The sequence below is a fragment of the Drosophila takahashii genome, chromosome 2L (genome assembly GCF_030179915.1).
Source record: "Drosophila takahashii strain IR98-3 E-12201 chromosome 2L, DtakHiC1v2, whole genome shotgun sequence".
NCBI lineage: Eukaryota > Metazoa > Arthropoda > Insecta > Diptera > Drosophilidae > Drosophila > Drosophila takahashii.
Genome location: NC_091678.1, coordinates 21,084,080 through 21,104,672, shown reverse-complemented (window position 1 = coordinate 21,104,672; position 20,593 = coordinate 21,084,080). Strand labels below are relative to the sequence as shown.

Below are 20,593 nucleotides of genomic sequence, written 5' to 3'. Positions count from 1 at the left end.
CTGGGGAAATCAGGAAGGGTGCGGAAAAGAGTGGAGGTGGGGGTGAGGGTAGAAGGGTAGGAGGAGCTGGAGTAAGCCCAAGACTAATTTGCATTTATATTCATAATCTTAGGCATTGCGTCATGAAATATTGCATGTCCCGAACTTGTGACACTTTAATTGCCCATTTGGTACTAAGCCTACACTGGAATATAGGGAACAAGAAAATCACTTAGAGCCGAAAAAACAAGCAATTATTAAAACTGAAACTCTTTCTATTTTAGAACTTTGATTTGACCTTTATCGAAATTTCAGAAAGGTTAATTGCAAAATTTAATAAATTAAGATTCTGTGGTTACGATCCGAGTAACATTATCGTATATTAAATCTTTAAAGAATTCGTATGATCTCCAAACATTGGTATTATTCTTATAAATTTTTCATTTTTTCTGAAATGGTGAATGAAATTATCCAAATCAAATTGTTTTATTACCAATGTAGCTCAAAGTTTACCTAGTTAATGTATCAAGACTGGTTCCTTTAGTAGCACTAACTAATTTCGTACAGTGCAGCCAGAAGTAGACTCATTTCTTGGGCTTTCGCACCCACCTACTTGCCCAGATCAATGCCACGTGCACCTCCCACCCTCGGAACCTGCTATATTCCCTTTTTTTTCCTGCTCCGATATATTCTCGTAAATCGTTGTCTATATGGTTTGTCTGTTTCGCTGACTACGTGACTTTTTCGCATTTTTGCGCATTCTGCCTGGGACTTGCAGATCGATTTTCAGACGCGATCCAAAAGATCCATGCGGGTGCATAAGAACAGATACAGATACAGTGAACTCAAGTGATCTGAATGGCAGGGCAGACAAAACCAAAGTTTGAGATGTTAAGTTGTTTGTTTGTTGTGGGTACTTCGGGATCGTTTCGGTTTGGATTGCTGATAAATGTCTATAAATACGCAAGGCAGCCACAATATGAAAGATACAATGTGTGCCGCGATCGAAGGGTTCCACGGGGTCTGCTCTTCGTCTGGGTTTATCTTAGGAATTTTATCAGCAACATAAACCAATTCAATTGCAACATAAATCAGAGACCGTAACATGTGTTGAGCACTTGATGATAGCGAAGTGATGTATTCGTACTCCAAGTAATAACGCAATTATATCTGAGGACGCCATTTTCCTGCGAGTTTCCCCACCCCGGTCTCCACTGACTTTTCAATCTCCCCCTTTTGGCGGCCATAGCCAAGCGTAAAGAGATGTAAAGACATGCTCGAGAGTGCCACTCAATGTGGCAAACCAGGGGGAAAATGGGGAAGGGGGCTGGATTTTCTGCCAGCAACAGGACAAAATGTGAACCAAGCGTAAACTGCCATTTTGCCATTTCAAGCATTAAGAATGCGAAAAAAATGTGAGAAAGGTATGTGAAAATAAAAGTACAAATAAAAATTCTCGAAAAGAAATCACAATTTTATTGTACGCATTTTAATCGAGGGGGTGGCTGCCGTTTTGAGTGGCCTTCTCCCCACTGATAGAGGTTGGCTGCCTCTTTTCCCCTCTCTCCCTCTTTTTCTCCGCCTGAAAATTGGCTTAATTAAAATGTATTAGTTCTGCCTGCCTTAATTCTTAAAAACAATATTTTTGCAAACAATTAAGTAAAGCCGAAAAGGAAATGTGCAACATTTGCAGTCGGTTAAAACAGGACTCTGAAGCACGAAAATCTGATTGTATTTGTTGGGTAATTAGAGGAAATGGTGGAATCGAGGCAAGCTTCTGAAGTGCAATTATCAAAACGAGTTCCTTTCCTTTGAAATCTGAAGTGCCCTAAAATCAACTCCCAACTTAAACTCTGTAGTCAAACACCAACCACATATCCGTTTATTCTTCCTTCTCCAAGAAATTACGACTATGACCAATTGCCTCTAAGCCAATCATAGTTTTCCTTCCGACCGCTTGCCTTTGAGGAACCCTTGAAGTCCGTAGCAAATATGCTTGAAAAGATTGCGGCAGAGGGAAAACCCGAAAATCAAGAAGCAAACGACCAGAAAGGATAACAACCAATTGCCACATGTCTGAGGACTTATCAGAAAATCAGGAGGATTCATTTAAATAACGGAGAAGCCAACATCCGGAGCTGAACAAATTATAACTCAATTTATACGCTTGTTTGCCCAGCCAAACTCAAGCTCAAGTTCCGAGGAAGTAACGATGGCGATGGCTGTGTCCTGCCATCCTCACAAAGGTCCAACTGGCAGGACACGAAAAGAAAACTCATTTTTGTGCTGCGCAAACAGTTCTCTTTCCCCCTCCCGACTTTCGTCCTTTGATTTTCCCCCATCTGACTGACTGACTCCCCACACATTAGGACTTCCTTTCCTTCCGATTTCGTGTCCTGGCTGCGATTGTGCGCATTATACAGAGCACTATGGGCAAAAAATTCGAAAGTGAGGCATTTTTACATTTTTTTTATTCTTCAGTATTACATAAATGACCTTCTGTGGTTATTTACAACACTTAAAATAACCTAAAATCCATTTTCAAAGAATTTATTTTGGCGTTTTTACCTATTTTTTCCCTTAAGAAAGTCGAAAGTTTAAAATAAGGTCACACGTTTTCAAAAAGGGACGGGAAACTTTGTAGTTTTTGCACCTCGATTTCTCTGGCTATTGTAAAGAAACCAAAAAAGTTTAAATATGGATACAAAGAGTAAAGGTTTGTGAAATAAATTATAAGCACTGAATGTTTATTATATGTGCTTTTTTGTCCATTTGTTCAATGTGTTGTTGCTTAGTTTTTAGATGACAAATAAGAAATTTGTTTTTGCTTTCTGTGGTGTGTAACTTGTGAGTATAGGAGAGTATAGGCAAGGTAAAAATTGGAAGTTATAAACATAACAATTGTTAATCAAACCCTATCAATACTTTTTGCACGTTTTTGCACGTTTTACGTAAAACCTCCATGTTGTAGTTGCATTCGAGTTCTGTCATTACACATTGCTTAATGTTTGGATCGACAACAACCGGCAACAATCCGCTGTGATGGAATTTCTTTTGCAAGCTATGAACGGAATCGAATTAAGCGAAAGTCAGCACACAATAGTCAAAAAGAAAATGAAGCAGTTTTTTGCCTTTCTTAGTCGTAATTTGCCAAAATGTCATAGAATAATAGACCGATTCAAAGAAAAACATTCCCTGTGGCTTTCGTCGAACATGAAAATTTCATTTTTGGAAAAGGGCACGCCAAGTGACAAACCTGGTCGCAAATGCCTAACTTATACTAAGGCAGGACCACGATTAAAACGGAAGTTGGCATCTCAATTGGCGAAAGAAAAAGAAAATTCTATGCCATTGCTTTTGCATGCTGCTTCTATTCTGGCAAAGAATAACAAAGAAGAAGATACGCAAGTTTTGTTGCGAAAGGCATTAAATAGCAAAAACATAGCTGACGAAAAAAAAACCATCGAGCGAAACGCTATTTTGAAAATTAGTGCAGAAGAGGCTTTAGCATTTTTAATTGAGAATAGGCTAACAAAACAGCAGTATATTAATATAAAAGCCATTAGCAAGCAGCATGGATGCGATATCTATCCGCCGTATTCGGAGCTTATTGATATGAAATTGAAATGCAGGCCAGCTGAAATTACTTATACCGAAACGACGGCAAAAGTATCGATGCAAAATATATTAAACCATACGGCTGAACGTATATTTGAAATGCAAAAAGATGTAATTTCTCATCCACTAACATCGCCTTGTACACTAATTTTCAGTTATGGGTTCGATGGGTCAACAGGTCAAAGTGTATATAAGCAGCGATTTCACACGGATAGACCTGTTGCCTTGGATCATTCACTGTTTGTGACGGCAATAATTCCTTTGAAATTAATAGACCACCAAAATCGAATAATTTGGTACAATCGGTCTCCACAATCAGTTAGATTTTGCCGGCCTCTAAAAATGGAATTCGTCAAAGAAACCACTGATCTCATATTAAGTGAAAAAGAAAACTTGGAATTTCAAATTCAAAATCTTAAAGAGCACACTTATTGTTACGGGAATAAAAAGATAGCAGTAAACTATAACGCAAATCTGACTTTAATCGATGGTAAGGTTTTGAATATTTTAACTGGTACAAATTCATGCCAATCGTGCCCATTATGTGGTGCTAAGCCAACTCAGCTTTTGAAAACGAAAGAGATCAACTCGAAAAACTTCCAAGTTATTTCTGAAAATCTTAAATATGGAATAAGCCCTCTTCATGCTTGGATACGATTTCTGGAATTTGTTTTAAAAGTGTCGTACAGAATTTCTTTAAAGAAATGGCGAGTCACAGGATCTGACAAAGAAGTGGTATCATTACGAAAGCAGGAAATTCAACGCAGACTATGGGATGAGATGGGTCTTAACGTAGACAATCCCAAACAAAATGGTAGTGGAAATAGCAACGACGGAAATACTGCAAGAAGAGCATTTGCAGATGCTGAAATTTTATCCACAATTCTTAGCTTTGACTTGAAGATTTTGAAAAACTTTTATACAATATTAATAGCCATATCTTGTGAGTATAAGATATGCCCGGTAAAATTCAAAACCTTTTGTACCGAGACTTTTAATTCATACGTGAAAAAATATAATTGGTATCCAATGTCTCCAACTGTGCACAAGGTATTGGTACACGGTCACGAAATTATTGAATGTTCCATACTTCCTCTTGGAGTTATGGGTGAAAACGCCTCAGAAGCGCGAAACAAATTGTACAAACGCGATAGACTTTCACACGCAAGGAAATGCAGCCGGTTAGATACCATGACAGACGTGTTTAACAGAGCATTAGATTCTTCTGACCCACTGCTGTCCACAATCAATCTCCAGGGAAGAAAAAGTTCAACACGCAAAAAAAGTCTGCCAAAAGAAGTCATAGCTCTTTTGGAATCTCCTGAGGTCGAACTCTCAAGAATAGGAACATGTGAAGACAACAATAATAATGATGTCGATGAAGCCGGTGAAGATGAAATCGAAATTCTGGGACTTGATACCCTTGTTTTGGAAGAAGAATTTTGGGACGAGTAAATAAAAGATTTCACTTACAGGTATGTCGTCTTTAAAATAAATATTAGGGTGTAACTAACGTTTTAATAAAAAGTTTACAGGGACACGGATTATTCATTTTTGCGATCAAGGGTCTAGTAATTATTCATTAACAAATAAATTTTTTTGAAATCGTTTCCTTCAAATGTATTAATGCGGCATGGGCGGTGGATGGAGACATGGTCAAAATTTAACAAAAACCGAAATTGTATTACAGTCTTACCAGCACAAACAACATTTTCTTTAAATCCTTGCCCTCAAATTTATATATGGGGCGTGGGCGGAGGATGAAGGTGTGGTCAGATTCAAAAAGCAACAAAAACCGAAATTACATCTTAGTCTTAAAAGTACATAAAAAAATTTTTAAATTTCTATCTTTAAAACTAGAGTTTATGCCTCAAAAACTGATTTTTTGCCCATAGTGCAGAGTCCGTTTTTAGGCTGTGGTGGCCGGGGGTTCTTGGGGGTGCTTCGGAGGACCTGGGCTGTCCCTTTGCCAGTGCAAAAAATTTATGATTTATGTTGTTTTAAATCAAAGTCCAGGCGGGAACAATCATCTTGGGAAGTCCAAGCCAAAAACTATTTCCCAGGGCCTCAAACTAGGGGAAGATATGGGGTCGTGAGCTAGTCAAGAGTGCAGAGTCTGAAAGAAAGTAGATATAATATTATTCAAATTTGTTTAGTACCTTAAGAATAGCTTTCTAGTTTTCTGTTTGGTAAAATAAGCAATTTAACATAATTTTAAAAATGTCAATAAACTCAATAACAAATATTTAAAATGTAAGATTAGGATGAATTTATAATATTAATTTTCTTCCCTAAGAAGGAAGAAAACTATATGGGTTATTCCCCAGCTTATCAGTAAATTCTTCAAATTCGAAAATATGTTATAACATCAGTTGACTGATCCTTTCTAATGATCTCCTCTAAGCACCCTTGCAAATCGGTCAACATTTCAATTACATTTCCCACTCGTGAGTCACGCCCGCATCCCAGAGTTGGGTATATCTCTCCTGGACTTTTGTCCTCCGACTTCTGTCCTGTGGCGTGTGCATGTGTGTGGTTTCCACAGATTACACACACAAAAGGAGCGAGTGTGTGTGAGAAAGGGGCACCGCCCACCACATGCAACCGCCCCTAACGAGAATCCAAGAACGGAACAGAGCAGCTCGAACCGAACTGAGCCGAGCTGGGCCAAATGCGAGACCATTTAATTTGCTGCGGAGGTAATGTGGCATATGCCAGCGGTTCGGAGGAGCCGCCTCAGATTGAGTGCTAAACAGGCTGAGCACCACCCAACCGCTCAACTACAACCACGCAGCCACTGAACCACACGACCGCTCAACCACTTGCAGCCCAAATTGCTGGCAAGGATGCACAGAGAAAAATTCTCAAATTAGTACGTGGAATTTATTTCAACCAAAAGGTAAATTGTCTTAAAATGTTTAACCAAATCTATTGAAAAATTATTATTTATGTTAAAATTATGTGTAATATTTAAATATCAATCATAACCTAACCGGATTCTAAAGTTATATTTAAAAACCAAAGAAATTTACTAGCATTTTCTTATAAATATTAAAATGTTTGGTGGACAAAAGATCCTATACAAATAATCTAGTCTTTTTCTACTTTTAATGCCTCGAACCTAACTAGGGAACAGCTATAGGGTCCTTGATTTATCTTCGATTCCTGGGTGAGCTTTGGCCAACTTTAGTATTAGCTGTTTTTTTCTGTGCGAAGGTAAAGCCCATGAGCGTGAGCTCGAAATTGACCCGCAGCCGTTGGCCATGCATCAGGAATTTATTACGCCCTGGCATTTGCATATTTATGAATAATGGAGGATAACCAGTGTGGCCAAGAGCATGTCCAGAAATTAAGACTAAGCAAAGGGAGGGGAAGTGAGGGAAAACGACCCCCGACCTCGCCTGCCTTTCGACTTTTCCATTTCTATAACCTTTGCATGCCAACTGAGATCCGTTGAGTGTGCGAAACTGATATTCTGAAAACGCACACCGGCACACTGGAACCAATACAATTACAGACGGGGGTATTTGTAAATATGTGTGCACACTCCAAGACATTGGTCACGAAAAGCGGAAATGCTGATAAGGAACTTCAATGTTTTTTTATTTCGTTGTCGTGTTTAATGTCTTTTTGTCGTGCTTAGTGTCTTTAGTGTGTGCTCTACTCCCAAGCACCCTTGTATTCGCGTGGGTCTGAGTGTGTGCGTAGCCCCGCCATATAATCTATATAGTATAATACTTAGTAGCGATTTAGTCAACCCAAGGAGCTGGGGGTGGTGGTCTGGGAGTCATAAGTCAAGTGGTTGGCCCTGGGAAAATGGGAATTTCATGTAAATCATTTCATTTAGCGGAGGGAATGGGAGTAGAATGATGAAACTGGGCGGAGTAGAAATTTTGGTGAATATCATTTTCATAAATGTAAATATTACAATGCCAATAAGAAGAAAAGTTTTAAATAGAATATTTCTTCTTTAGGTAAATATCACAACATTGAACTTTTTACTTGCACGTTGAATGCAAACGGAATATAAAGGTGGTACCAAAAATATTGGGTTTTTAAAAAACTAAACTCGAACTAAGAATGGAAAAAAACTTTTTAAAAAAATTAAAAAACTGTTAAAGACAAAGAAAACGAATTAAGAGCTAACGGACCTATTATATTTTGAGAAACACGAAACTAATTTGAATTGGCGTCGTAAAAGTCACATAAAGTGGAGCGTAATTCATAATTCATCCATAATAGTTTCGTATTTGTCGATTTTGGTTGTTCGTAAACAAAAATCCCATATTCAAGTGGCGGTTACTGTTCGTCTGGCTCTCAGACAATCCCAGCCACTTATCGAATTTCACACTCGATTTGTTCTAGACGATGGATGATGAGTTTCTCAAGAGCTCCAAAATGAAGACTTGGCGCAGCTTCCTTTGAAGAAGAAACCGATAAAATCGATGAACTCTGTGACAACCGCATAGTTGAAAAGAAATAAATGGAAATTTATGCGGTCATAACAATTAGGAAGAAGTCAAGTGTCGCAGCGAAAGGGCGCACTCTCACTTTGGATGGGAAAGTTATCTTTTGAGCTGGATAGACAATTATTTTCCTCGGGTATGTTATCTATAAGCCTAGTGCTGCAATATTCGATTATTTCATGCACGTGACTTAAACACACACTCACCTGCCTGGGAAACTCCCCCTGGATATCATCTTAATTGGATTTAAAGCCTAGGCCTAGTCCCAATCCCTTTTGTGTTTGTGGAAGGGCAACCTGCAGCGGCATTTAACCGCGGGCATATTTAATTTAATTTCTACGTATTTAACCCATAACCAAGTTGAGTTAACATTGGTAGTCGGTGCTGGAAATGCCCTTTAAAATATAACTAGGTATTTATACTCATTTGGTTTTTTAACCATCAATGTTGTTTTGACGAAAATTTTATTTATATCCGTTTTCTCTATAATACGTTTTAAACTATAAATTCTCATACATTTCTAAGCTTACAAGCTACTTTTATTTGAAGAAAATGATTTAGTAAAAATAACTCCCGACATGAAGAAATAACTGTGGCGTTGCCTTAAATAAGTTTGGAAATTTAATTAAAACTTTTGAATACTTTATAATATTTAAAATTCAGTTCTTTAAAATTATTGATAAAATATTTATATAATTTTATTAAGCCAAATGTACCCTTTGTGAGAGTAATACCAAACCAAACCAATCCAAACCAAAGCTGGGGAAAGGGATCAGGGGCCAGAACAATGAGGGATTGCAGGTTGCACAAGCCTGAAACGCGTTTCACTTTAAAAATTCATGCAATTATGAGCCGCAAATATTATTATGTAAACATACAAATACAAACCGGTGGGGGTGGTCGGCAAATGAGCAATATCCCTCCCTTCTGTTCATGTTGTGGCAACATATTGATAGACAATAATTTGTCTTAATGAAATTTTGCCTTTATTTATGAGATGGCCAAAACGTGTAGGAAATCTTTCACAACCCGAGGCGACGGCGTTGCTACGAAAACAATCTGTGCCGGATATATTTTGAGGACCAACCTTGGGGCAATTAGTGAGGGTTGGGTTTTGTGTGGCATTTTCCCGGAGATTGTTATTGTTGCCGTTCAGGTTGCTGTCTTTCATGTCCTGTGCATAATTTATGTCCCGGCCACCCACTTTGGATTCTGTCTGGGTCTCTGCTGCCCGACCAGAAGAAGCCCCGTTCCAATTATCAACAAACTTTTCGAGAAAAGAACTGAAATCTGTGATGTAATTGCTTTTGCTTTCTCACCTTTTGTCGCCGAAATGGCAACCGCAAAGTCGAGAGTCCGAGCGAGTTTTCCACACTGGGAAAACGAAGAACTGTGGAAACTGTTAATGGGGCTTCCCCGCTGCGTGTGGATAGGTTTTTCAGTTGGCCAAAAAGGAGGGGAAGGAGCTGAAAGATTTTCCAATATCAATTGAAATTAAATTGAATTTTAAATTGGCCAGCGTGGCCAGGAGACATTTGTGTCGATTTTTGCCAAGAAACCCAGGGAAAAGTGGGCGTATGTGGGTTGATATGGGCGTGGTCTCAGGTTGGCCACACTTGTTTGTGACAGCCCAAGAGGGCAATAAAGCGAATGAAAAATGTGTAATGGAGTGAGAGTGGAAAGGTGGAAAAGTTTCATGTCAGACAACTGTAATAAAATTTGGAGTAGGGAGAAGTTCACAAGGACTGTGCAGACCATCAGAAAATATTTCCTAATATTTCATTTGCTAGAATCTTAGAAGCAGAACTTATAGATTATATTTCCTTAAACAATTTTTTCTTATTTCAACTAATAAGGAAAAAAGGATTTTTAAAAACAAATTTTACATTGAAACTGCATTATTTCCTGCTTTTTTTTAAAATATATTTGATCACATTGCAGGAATCCTACAAAATACCACGCCTCTCCCTTCGAACCACCAATGGGGGTTTCCAACTCGTAGACTTGACAGCAAAACGCCTCCCGACCGCCTTCAGTTAGTTGCACACCGAACAAAAGTAAAAGTAGGCATCACAATAAGGACTCTGCAAACGCTGTGCTGCATCCCAAGCAGGAGCACACCACGTATCCTATATCCTATATTCCATATCCCATATAACGAGTACTCCGCATCCCAATCCGTTGCTTTTGTTGGCTCGCCATTGTCGACTTAAATGCACAATTTGCGCATGAAAAGCACGGATTTGGAGAGAGGGATCAAGCAAATGTACACTGTAAAAAACTAGATGTATTAAAATACGAAAATAATTAATTATTTTTAGTTTGAAGTTTAGGTTATTTTACTGATTTTAAATTTTTAATTTAAATTTGAATTTTCAGCCTATGGCAGATCATTAAAAAAAACGGGATTTTAACATATTTTTAGAAAAAAATATGATCCTTTTTTCCCGTGTGCGGCATATACCGATACACACACTGGCACATTCAATGTACTTCCGGTGGCGGAACAGGAACAGGAGCGACTGCGATGCCGCGACTGGATTCGGTTTTTGAAGTTGCTTTCAAGGCCCTTTGACAGACGCAACGACGGATAATACACACTTAATTGCTCAAAATGATGCGATTGTGGAGCGTTGCATATGCCACATACACTTACACACAAGCACATCACACAGATACTCACTCACACAGGCGAGGAATAAATATCACCCATCTGCACCACCGGATTAGCGAATGGAAAGCTCAGCTACGACTTTTTTGGCGCGCTCAATTTAAAGCAGGCTGTAAAAACCGGAGGAAACTGCTGGAAAAGGGGTGTTAAGGGGGTGGTGTGAGGGGGCAAAAAAAAGGGGGAGTTGCCCTGCTTATGTATTTAAGCCACAACAAAAGACACTCGAGAGCATATCATTGGCGTTTTGTGACGACCTCGCCGCACTTGAGCTCACATGAGCCGCAGGCCGTAATTGCATTTAAAGGTTTTGCACTCTGCTCTCGACCCCTTTCCCTTAACATTTCCCACATGCGGCTGTGCGTACGAAAATATGCTAAATATGGTTCTAGAAGGGCAGTCCTCAGAAATAAAGTTAGGCCAGCAGGGCTCAAGGAATCAGCAAGAAATTAAAAAAATTAAGTTTTTAAAGACGTACATAATTTGCCACACCTTAAAAAAAACATTTTAAGAAAAATATTATGAGTAACAATTTGTGATCATCTTAAAAAACTGTATTTCCATTGTACGTATAATAATTTAATAATCAATTTTGAAACACTAAAAAATATATTACAAATTAGTTGTTGCATTTTATCGATAAAAATTATTACGAATATCATAAACCGCGCTGCTGACATATTGATAAAAAATATCAAGCATATGAGAAAAACCAAATGTAACCAGCCTTCGTAGCCTTCCTAAAAACTTTAGTTCCCTAGTCTTAAGAACCCACCCATCCCATTCTACCCACTCTGAAATTATCCCGAGACGACCCACAAAAAAGCAACCGCATTTCTGCGTTTTACTCGAGAACCACTCCACTCTTTTTCAATACTGTTCAGTTCGAACCACTCCACTCTACAGTAGAACCCCACCCCCGTCCAAAAATCGCTGGCCCTTTACGCCCCTGGGGCAACGATTGCTACTCGCCTGGCCATTGTTTCAATTTCCATGTCGATTCGGTTGTTTTCGTTTTGATGACCTCGCCGCAGCAGCAGCCGCAGAAATGCTCGAAATCTATAAATACTGGCAATCATTACGGGGTCTCATATTTTTATTGCATATTTTATAAGAATCCGAATTCGATGCAGCAGCGAAACAGAGGCAGCAACTTCACAATTTCTGTTGCTGCAATCCAATTGTCATTCATGACAGCTGTCGATCAGAAATGGCGGCTGAAAAATATATCCGCAACAATGGGAAACGAGGGGGCAACGAGGTGGTTGCTTTTGATTCACATTTTACAAATTCTCCCTATGCGATTGAATTGAGCTCATGGTTCTCTGTTTTTTGTGTAATTGCCACCTTTTGTCATGGCGAATGTTTGGCATATTTTGTAAATTATATTCCCCAGCAAATCTATATTTGATTAGGCCATTTGCATAATTTTATGATAGGTTATGTGATATGATATACCAAGGAAGATATGATATATGCAAATCCGGGTTTGATAGAGATGTTTACAAATAAGAGAAGAAAATACAGTTTGATTGGAATATACTGAAAGGGGTACAGAAAGTAAATCTGAGATAAAAAATTGATTGACTTGAGTTGGGTTTATAAATGTAGTTGATTTGAATTTTTTTTCAACCCTCTGTATTGACAATTCGATATGTCAAATCTGAAGATAGTTATTTTTAAAATCTTAATTTAAAATAACTTATTTAATAAACAAATTAAATGAACGCCACCTTTAAGGTGGCTATGTTTCCCTTTCACAATTCACTTATCCACTTTGTATCTGCCCACATCTCGAGCCAGCTGAATATGATCGAATATCATGTAAAATCCCCTAGATTTCCCGTACTCTGGGCAATCAATTTCAGATGCGTCACACCTTGCCACCGAATTGGACTCGTGTGTGGCTGCCATGTGGCGATGACATTGTCATGTGCCAAACAGGAAGCCAAAACACCTTTGCCGAGATGTCAACGCCCGTACATTATCATCGAGTACCTACATTCAAATGAAATTCGCATCTGATTCGACTTTGTACATATTTCAACTGCTGCTGGCGGAGACATCCGCGACGGGAAATGTGCCGACAATTGTTTTGCAAGCGGGCGCAACTCCTGGGCAAAGTACTACAAATTCGGCAATCCGCCGGTTATCCTGTTGGCTGCAAAACATCTGTCGGATGTCATCGGAAGTTGTATCTGACGGCACGCCCCAAACAAATTTACTTGGGAGTTTGGAATTCACAATTTCAGAGGCGTTGTCTGGGATTGAGTTGAAGTGTGGGCCTGCTCTCGCCCTCTTCCACTTTTCAACGCAAGCTGCTCGGGAATATTTCACGGCACTTGGGCGTTTGTGTGTGTGCCTCGGCAGAAGTTACGGATATTATTCATAATTTTCCAACGTGGCATTGTGACATATGCCATTAGAGAAAGGAGCGGAGTTAGGGGTCCACATTGAGGGTTGTCTTTCAACGGAAACCGTTTTCAGTTGCTGATAAAGATCAGCTTTGACCATCATAAGTATGTTGTAAAGAGAAGATTCATTAGAAATAAGTTATTTTTAACAAAAAGTTACAGTTACTAGCAATGTTCCACTCTTCACTACCATTAAAGTGGTCTTTAAATTGCAAGGAAAAGATAAAAATATCACACAATAAACCCTTAGATGCCATAACTACCAAATACTAAAACAAAAATCAAAGCAGAGAACTGTTTTTGTGGGCTTTCCTTGATAATGACGTGATAATTGCTTCTGTCTGATAAATCAGAGAGCGTCGTCCCATTTCGGAAGCCTTGCAACTGACACATTCCACACCAACGAGCAAATGCTGAGACACAGTTTATATTGGTGGCAAAGTTCAAAGGACACCTGCGGTGCGGTTTTAATTGCATCGCACAACACCAAAAGTGACAAGGAATCTTTTGGGTGCTGAGGACCTCCTGGCGCTAGGAAACAAAGTAATTACAAGGCCCAGTACAGACAGAAGCCGAAAGAGATGGGTTGGGTGGGATGAAAAGAGAGTTCAGGATTCAACACCACACTTACAAAAATTTTAAAGGTTTACAAAAACAAAAAAATTATTTTTGGGGTTAATTTTTAAATTTTTTGTTGTGTTCTCTAAAATGTCATTTCTATTAAATTGTATTTTTATTAAACGAAATATTTTTTAAGCATCAACATGTTTTTTGTTGTGTAAATCAAATTGACAGCTGCCTACCGGAAAAAGAAAACCCGAAAACGCCACAACATTTATTCTTTGGCGCTGGGATGGGATTTTCGGAGAGTGCGAGAATTCTATTAGCACCGTCAAGGAAATCGCTTTTCCTAATAGCCGTGTGCCACGTGTCCTGCGAAGCTCGAGTCCCCTGCTCGGTCGTGTGTCACGACCGAAGGACAACCGCAGCATCCTTCTCACTCCCGATTCAAACTGAATGCGATATTTCCCCATTTCGGGCAAACAATACAATTGAAAAATTATAAAAATTTCGCACTTTCCACTTTCCAAAATACAGTCGAACGAATTCTCGTAACGAAAACCGGACGTCGTCCTTTTGCGGCTGCACTGGGAGATACACTTGTTCTCGAAAAAGGACACGCGTCAGAGGAAAAGAGCGGGGGAAATCGAAAAGGAAAAGGGATGGCCAGACATCATCAATATTGCACGAATCCCTCGGCAGATTGAGGCTGTCAAATAAGCGTAGCTAATGCGTATTAAGTGCAGTTCGTCCGGATTCATCGAGGGTTGTACGTAGCAGTAGCCCAACCCAAAAGTTGGCTTAATCACGCTAATAGCCGCAATTCATGCAAATGCTGCAGACAATAAAATATGCGTTGGGTATCCGTCAAGTCAATAAAGTCAAGTGGCAAGGTCAAATGGCAAGGGATATTGATAGGTGATTGGAGATGGGGCTAAAAAGTATTAAATAATATTGTAAAATTGAAAAGTCATTCCTTAAACAATCAAATAAAAATATTTTTGTTTTTTTGCGCATATCTTTTCTGATTTAATTTGTTTTACCAATTGGAGTATTTCTTTTTTTAATTTTCTGTTTCATATACCTAAGTCTATAAAATGTCTTACACAACTAGTCTAAAACGAACCCAAATAGAAAGAACAACAACAATCTACTCCCCCGTTCCCTATTTTGTAAAGTGGCATTTCCAAAGGAATTATTTCAACGATTTAGGAGAAATGCATGCCATTGAACTGCTGGCGATCGTTTTTCACCATGTTGTTGTACTTCCACTTTTCAGCGCTCGAGGCTTGACTGCTCCAAGATCCTGATCCTGATCCCGATCCCGAGCCACTGTTCGACTTTGAGTGGCTCTGACTCTTCGAGGATTGGTTGTCCTTGGTGCTGCTCAGGCACTTGTCGGTACGTTCGGTATAGACCATTTTGTCTCTAGACGTTTCTTTTTGAATACTTGAAATTTTTTGCCGATTACACAAAGCTGCGCTTCCAATGCGTTTGTAGAGAGGTCAAAGTTCACGGTACAGTTTGTAAAAGGGTGAGTACTTTAAGTTCCTTGTTGTTGGCCGAGTTTCCCGTGCGAGATCCTTTTTTCGATGACAAATGTTTGCCCAATCTATTTTGAATAAATAAAAAAATTAGGTATAGGTAAATGAGCTTTGGCTATGATAAAATATAATTTATATAATTCCTTCTGAATTGTGTTAATGAAATATTTAGTTAGTTTTTCTTTTTGACCCACCTTGCTTGCTTCAACAATTTTTGTTTGGAATCCGTGTGGCTAATTTTTGGCATTGACACAAAACTTTTGCAAATTGCACATTGAATAGGAAAGGAAATTTTTTCAGCTCACGCTCCGGACAGCTCAGCACCGATCTGCTCTGCTCTGTACTTTCTACTGGCCCTCCAGCCACATCGACAACTGGTTTAAATACGCCGTTCCGTTCCGATACGTTTCGATACGATCCGATCTGATCCGATCCGTCGATCCGAGTGCAACGTCTGGCGGAGCAACTGCGTCACCGTTCTACCAGCAAGTAGCGTTAGTATCCGAGCACCAGCTGCAGCCACTTCCAAGCCACCAGAAACCTCCCTCACACAGCCCCCGCACCACTCCTTCCCTCCGGTGACCTCAAACTCAGTCTCCGTCTGAGGCGAACCCGTTCCAATGCAAATTAGAGCTATCGAGCAACTGGTTTTTAGCGAAACCTTTGCAAACAACTCCAGCGGCGGCAAAAAGAGTCGACTCTTCTATACCTTAAAAAAATATATAAAAAGGGTTGCAAATATTTTATAATATTTTATACATTTTATTTATATTTTATTTATTACATATTTTTCTAAGGTTTCATTTCGAAGTGTCAAAAGCATACAATCAAAGCTTTTTTCAAACCATTTTCTTTATGCAATCTTAAGATACGTTTGTTGTGTGTAAAACATGCGTAGATACTTATTTTTAATTCCATTCATAAGTAAATTATTTTCTAAGTGGTATTAAAGTACAACCACTTTTAGTTGACCGAAATATATAATTTTCATTTAATTGCGTATCACATTAATCCTTGTGTTTAAAGGGTATTAAAACCACCCCAACCGAACCTGCTGCGTATCGCGTAGTGTTTTCCTTTGTCTCCTCTCCACAAACATGATTTAACGAATCGTATAATGTTTAGAGTTGCCGGCCGGCTGTTTTTTGACACGTCACCCAAAATTCCCCCGAATAGGACTTTTTAACTAAAACCCTGCTATTCTGAGTAGATCCATACATATAAAGCACTTGTAGAAAATATCTGCCTATATAGGAATCTAAATAAATAGGAATATCACCTGATATTCCTGATATTGATATAGCGAATTATGCATGAACCGATGGCTGATGAAAAGTCTTGGGTACATTGCATCAGCCAATTCGATCAAGAAAACAACTCGAAAGCCTGTTGCCGGTTTATAAGAGGTATTTTAATCTGTTGCTTATATAGCTTACCGATCTGAATTATGCCAAATTTCAGAAAAAGTAGGCAATAATCGTAAGGTAATGTTAAAATGTTCAGATACTGTATCTTAAAATGTAACCTATTAAATTAATAGCACATTTAATTATTCCGAGTTAGATAACATTAATGAGTTTAATGATATTTAGGTTTCCTCAAAATATATAGTATATTTATTAATAATTATAATTTATAAATTAAAAACCTATATTATCAAAAATTTAGTTAGATTTGCTAACTTCCCCTAATATATTATCACATTCCGGACACAAGACAACAGTAAAATACCAAGTAAAAACAATTTTATAGGGTTAATGACATCCAGGATCTCCTCTTATCTCCCATGCCCTTCTCCTAGCGGTAATTCCCAAAAACTCGTTTTATCAATTCTGAAAAATCAATAACCAATATTGTACTTTGAACGTCTAAGTCGCTGTTTTAAATGTCAAAATCTGCATTTGTATTGTACAGTCAATTTATTTGTCTGCCAAAAATTAAGCTTATACTGCATTATGCAAATGTGCCAGACACATGGATCAATAATTAAAAAACGTGCCCCAGACACAGAACAAATTGAGCAAATAAAAGTATGTATTTCTTCGTGACAGGTTGAATGAAGCAAAAATTCTTCAAAAAGAATCTATATAAAGTGCAGATTGTTCGATATCGAACACTTGACTGGATACCTTCGAGAAGCATGCTCCACAGATCCTTGGGGAAACCACCTAAAACTTTCGGCTCCGCGAAAAAATCCCCAAAATAATTTGTTTATTTGCTTGGTGTTTGGGTTTGTTTACTCACTTTCAGAGATGTTTACCGTTTTAGGCCGTCAATGGAATATCAGGCCTGCCATGCGGTCCTCCATTGACGTACCACTCGGTGGCGTAAACAAGAAATTTGGCACAAGCCTCGGATTTTGCATCAGAGCCGCCGAAAAAACTAGTTTAACTTGAGCACGCTCCCAGCGCGTGATGAGATCAACTAAATCTAGGGGGCTTTCCGATATAAAAGCGCCGCTTTCGGTTCGAAATCCAACAGACTAAAGTGTGAAGGCCAAGCAGTCGATACCTAATCAGTGAATTTTCAAAAATATTTTCCCCAACGTGCATAAACAGATGTGTCAATGAAGACACCGGACACCAAAGCCAAGCTGCTGAATAATATAAGGTGAGGAAGGGAAAATTGAACGTTATTCCTTATCATTTTGGAAGTAAAACAAATCTCTTGAAATATATAAAAAAATCGATAAAAAAAATGTGGTAAAAACTAATTTTGTATTTATTTTTCATTATTTTATTTCCTTACCTAATCATATTCTTTATCACAAACTAATATTTTCTGTTTCTTCTATTTACAGTCTATCTAAACATCTGTCTTCCAAGAAAGGCGGCTCTCGCACTAGTAACTGCGGTAATTGTCTGGAATTTTCCGTGCTAACGCGTCTCTCCAGTGTGCCCTGAATCCCCCAAATCATCTAAGCTCACCCCAGCTCCTGTTGAATCTTGAAAGAAATCCTTAAAAATGGTTCACCAAACCCGTACACCCAGCAAGGCCATCCCAGCCAAACACCTGAGTCCCATGAGGACCGTGGAGGGTCTGGGCGGAAAGTACGCCGTATCGAGCAGTCCGGCGGATAGTTTCCTGCGGAATACGAGGCTCACGGTTCAGAGCAGCTCCCAGCAGTCGGCGGCCTTCAAATACAACCAGATGGTCACCAACAATCGGGAGCAGTTCAATAACCTGCACTTCTGCTAGGGAACGGATGGGGATTCGATTCCCATCGCCACTGGAGAGACCGCACTGGAGGAGAAAATAACACCATGATTGCGATTATTTGTCGCCATACATAAATGCAATAAATTCATTTGTAAAAGTTCCGCAAATTAATTGAGTTTCATAAATCGCAGCAGTCACGTGCGTGGGGGGCGGGGAAATTTATTTATTGCAACTTTTTTATTTTGCCAAATTAAATTACCCCAACTAAGCCTGCGAGCATTCGTCGCCGTCATTTTTCATTGTTTGCGGCTGTCTGCCTCACTTTGTCATATGCAAATGTGGCCCGGCGATTTTTGCACATTTGATATTCGGTTTTTTTCCACACAGGCGCCATATTTTTACATTAGCGCCGAATCAAAAGCTTTAACGTTTTAACATTCGCTCCCCGGGATTTGCATAAATCTTTGTTGGCTTTCGCATGTTTTTTAGGCGTTGCAGGTGAGCGGAATGATGGAAAAAGACAGGGGTATCAGCTTGTTTCCACAAAGAAAATATGGATTCTAAGGAAAGTAAATCATTTTACAACATAGCGAAAGTTGTTTGCAAGGCCCTATGTCGATGAACTTGATCCATTTCATAAAACTGGGTCAGCAATTGGGAAATTATTGTGTAGATCTCATTTATATAAGTTGGTATAAAACAAATAGAAACTCAAAACATATATTTAATTTATTTTGTAAAATCTAGAAGTCTAGTTTCCCTTTTCTTTAATTTTAGCTACATTTTTTCTTCAGTTCATGAAAAAACTTCCCCGAAATTCCACACTCAGAAAAAAAATCGCCCTTAATTTTAGAAAATCGCCCGTGATTTCAAATCGCCATTAAATTAAGAAAATTTTTCTAGATTATAGAAAAATTTTCTTAAGTTTATGGAAATTCGCCATAAAATTTTTTATAAAATGAATAAGAAGAAGAATAGTTGATTTTTTTCTTGGATTAATGGCGATATTTTCTTGGATTAATGGCAATATTTTCCGACCTTTTTTCTTGAGTTAATGGCGAAATCGCCTTTGATTCTAGAAAATAAATACCTATTTTTTAGGAAAGTTGTGTAATTTTTTAGTGTTCTAGTATGGTGGCCTAGCTGTTAGAGGCGTTCGGACACTAAACATGTGTACAAAAGTCGCCGCGGAAACCGCGGTTCGACTTCACGCAGGGACGAGTCTGATTTTTTTTTTTTAATAGTTATTGTTTTTTTTTTCGTATAAAAAATCTTTTGTTTTGGTTTTCCATTCACTAAATTGTTAAAACTGTTGTTAACAAGATTTAATTAAAGTAATTGTAATTGGTATACCAATAATACGACCGTTAACACTTTAGGCATCTTAAGCCATTGCATTGCAAGAAGCACGCGTGGCAGAGTGGTTAAGATGTCTGTCTATGGTGTGAGCGGTCGCGAGTTTGAGTTCAGGTCGAGGTAAGAATTTTTCCTTAAGTCTTTTATATGTTTACAAAAAGTTTTTTCTGTACTTAAAATGCATTGTAATTAATAAACATTTATAATAAATTTGAATTTAAATTAAATAAATAAATAAATAAATAAATAAAAATGTTTATGATTGTCACTAAAACATGAAAGGTTTCCTCTTAGTTAACAAACCTAAATGCAAAAGTGATAAAAAAATCAGTCGGACAAAATTAAAAAAAAGGTTATAAACAAATATACTTTTATTTTTCTATTTTTAAGAAAATTTTTCTTAATTTTAGGGTTTTTTGCCGTAAAATTCAGAAAAATTGGTAATGATTTTTAGAAAGGCGAAACCGTAAATTCAAGAAAATTATTTCCCATTGTTAATGGCGAATCGCCGTTGGCTGAAAATCATAGGCGATTTTCTTGAATCAATGGCGATTTTTTTTATGAGTGCACTCTTATTTTAATTACTGTCTAAATTATGCACAAGTTCTCCAAGCGAACTAGAAAAGTCTAAGGTCTAACTCAATGTGACTTAATTAGTATTCCGAGGTGCCTCATCCCTTGAAACAATAATACACCACCTGTCCCAACGACTAGAGGAAAAAAGGCTTAAATCACTTGAGAGTTCTGGCCCAGTAATTTATGCAAATAACTGGACTGGTATGCTAATATAAGCGTAAACAACGAACTTGTTTTAGATAGAAAATATGC

At 38.3% G+C, this 20,593-nt stretch overlaps 5 protein-coding genes across 5 annotated transcripts; 2 read left to right on the top strand and 3 right to left on the bottom strand.

Moving 5' to 3' along the window:
• Window positions 1-9,569: 9,569 nt before the first annotated feature.
• On the bottom strand, window positions 9,570-9,843 carry LOC123003220 (uncharacterized). Its single transcript, XM_044395014.2, has one exon. The coding sequence runs from the start codon at window positions 9,819-9,821 to the stop codon at window positions 9,570-9,572; it is 252 nt and encodes an 83-aa protein (XP_044250949.2). The 5' UTR covers window positions 9,822-9,843.
• A 4,917-nt stretch (window positions 9,844-14,760) lies between these two features.
• On the bottom strand, window positions 14,761-15,127 carry LOC108060487 (uncharacterized). The gene has a single exon (XM_017146191.3). The coding sequence runs from the start codon at window positions 15,125-15,127 to the stop codon at window positions 14,915-14,917; it is 213 nt and encodes a 70-aa protein (XP_017001680.2). The 3' UTR covers window positions 14,761-14,914.
• Window positions 15,128-15,140: 13 nt separating this feature from the next.
• Window positions 15,141-15,497, bottom strand: LOC108060488 (uncharacterized). The gene is made up of 2 exons (XM_017146192.3): window positions 15,445-15,497; window positions 15,141-15,318 (listed from the first exon to the last, which is right to left on the bottom strand). The coding sequence occupies exons 1-2, from the start codon at window positions 15,495-15,497 to the stop codon at window positions 15,219-15,221; spliced, it is 153 nt and encodes a 50-aa protein (XP_017001681.1). The 3' UTR covers window positions 15,141-15,218.
• Window positions 15,498-17,708: 2,211 nt separating this feature from the next.
• Window positions 17,709-18,257, top strand: LOC108060492 (uncharacterized). The gene is made up of 2 exons (XM_017146199.3): window positions 17,709-17,860; window positions 18,051-18,257. Exons 1-2 carry the CDS (start codon window positions 17,817-17,819, stop codon window positions 18,151-18,153), a joined length of 147 nt encoding a protein of 48 aa, XP_017001688.1. The 5' UTR covers window positions 17,709-17,816; the 3' UTR covers window positions 18,154-18,257.
• On the top strand, window positions 18,215-18,576 carry LOC108060491 (uncharacterized). The gene has a single exon (XM_017146197.2). The coding sequence runs from the start codon at window positions 18,215-18,217 to the stop codon at window positions 18,446-18,448; it is 234 nt and encodes a 77-aa protein (XP_017001686.1). The 3' UTR covers window positions 18,449-18,576.
• Window positions 18,577-20,593: the final 2,017 nt, after the last annotated feature.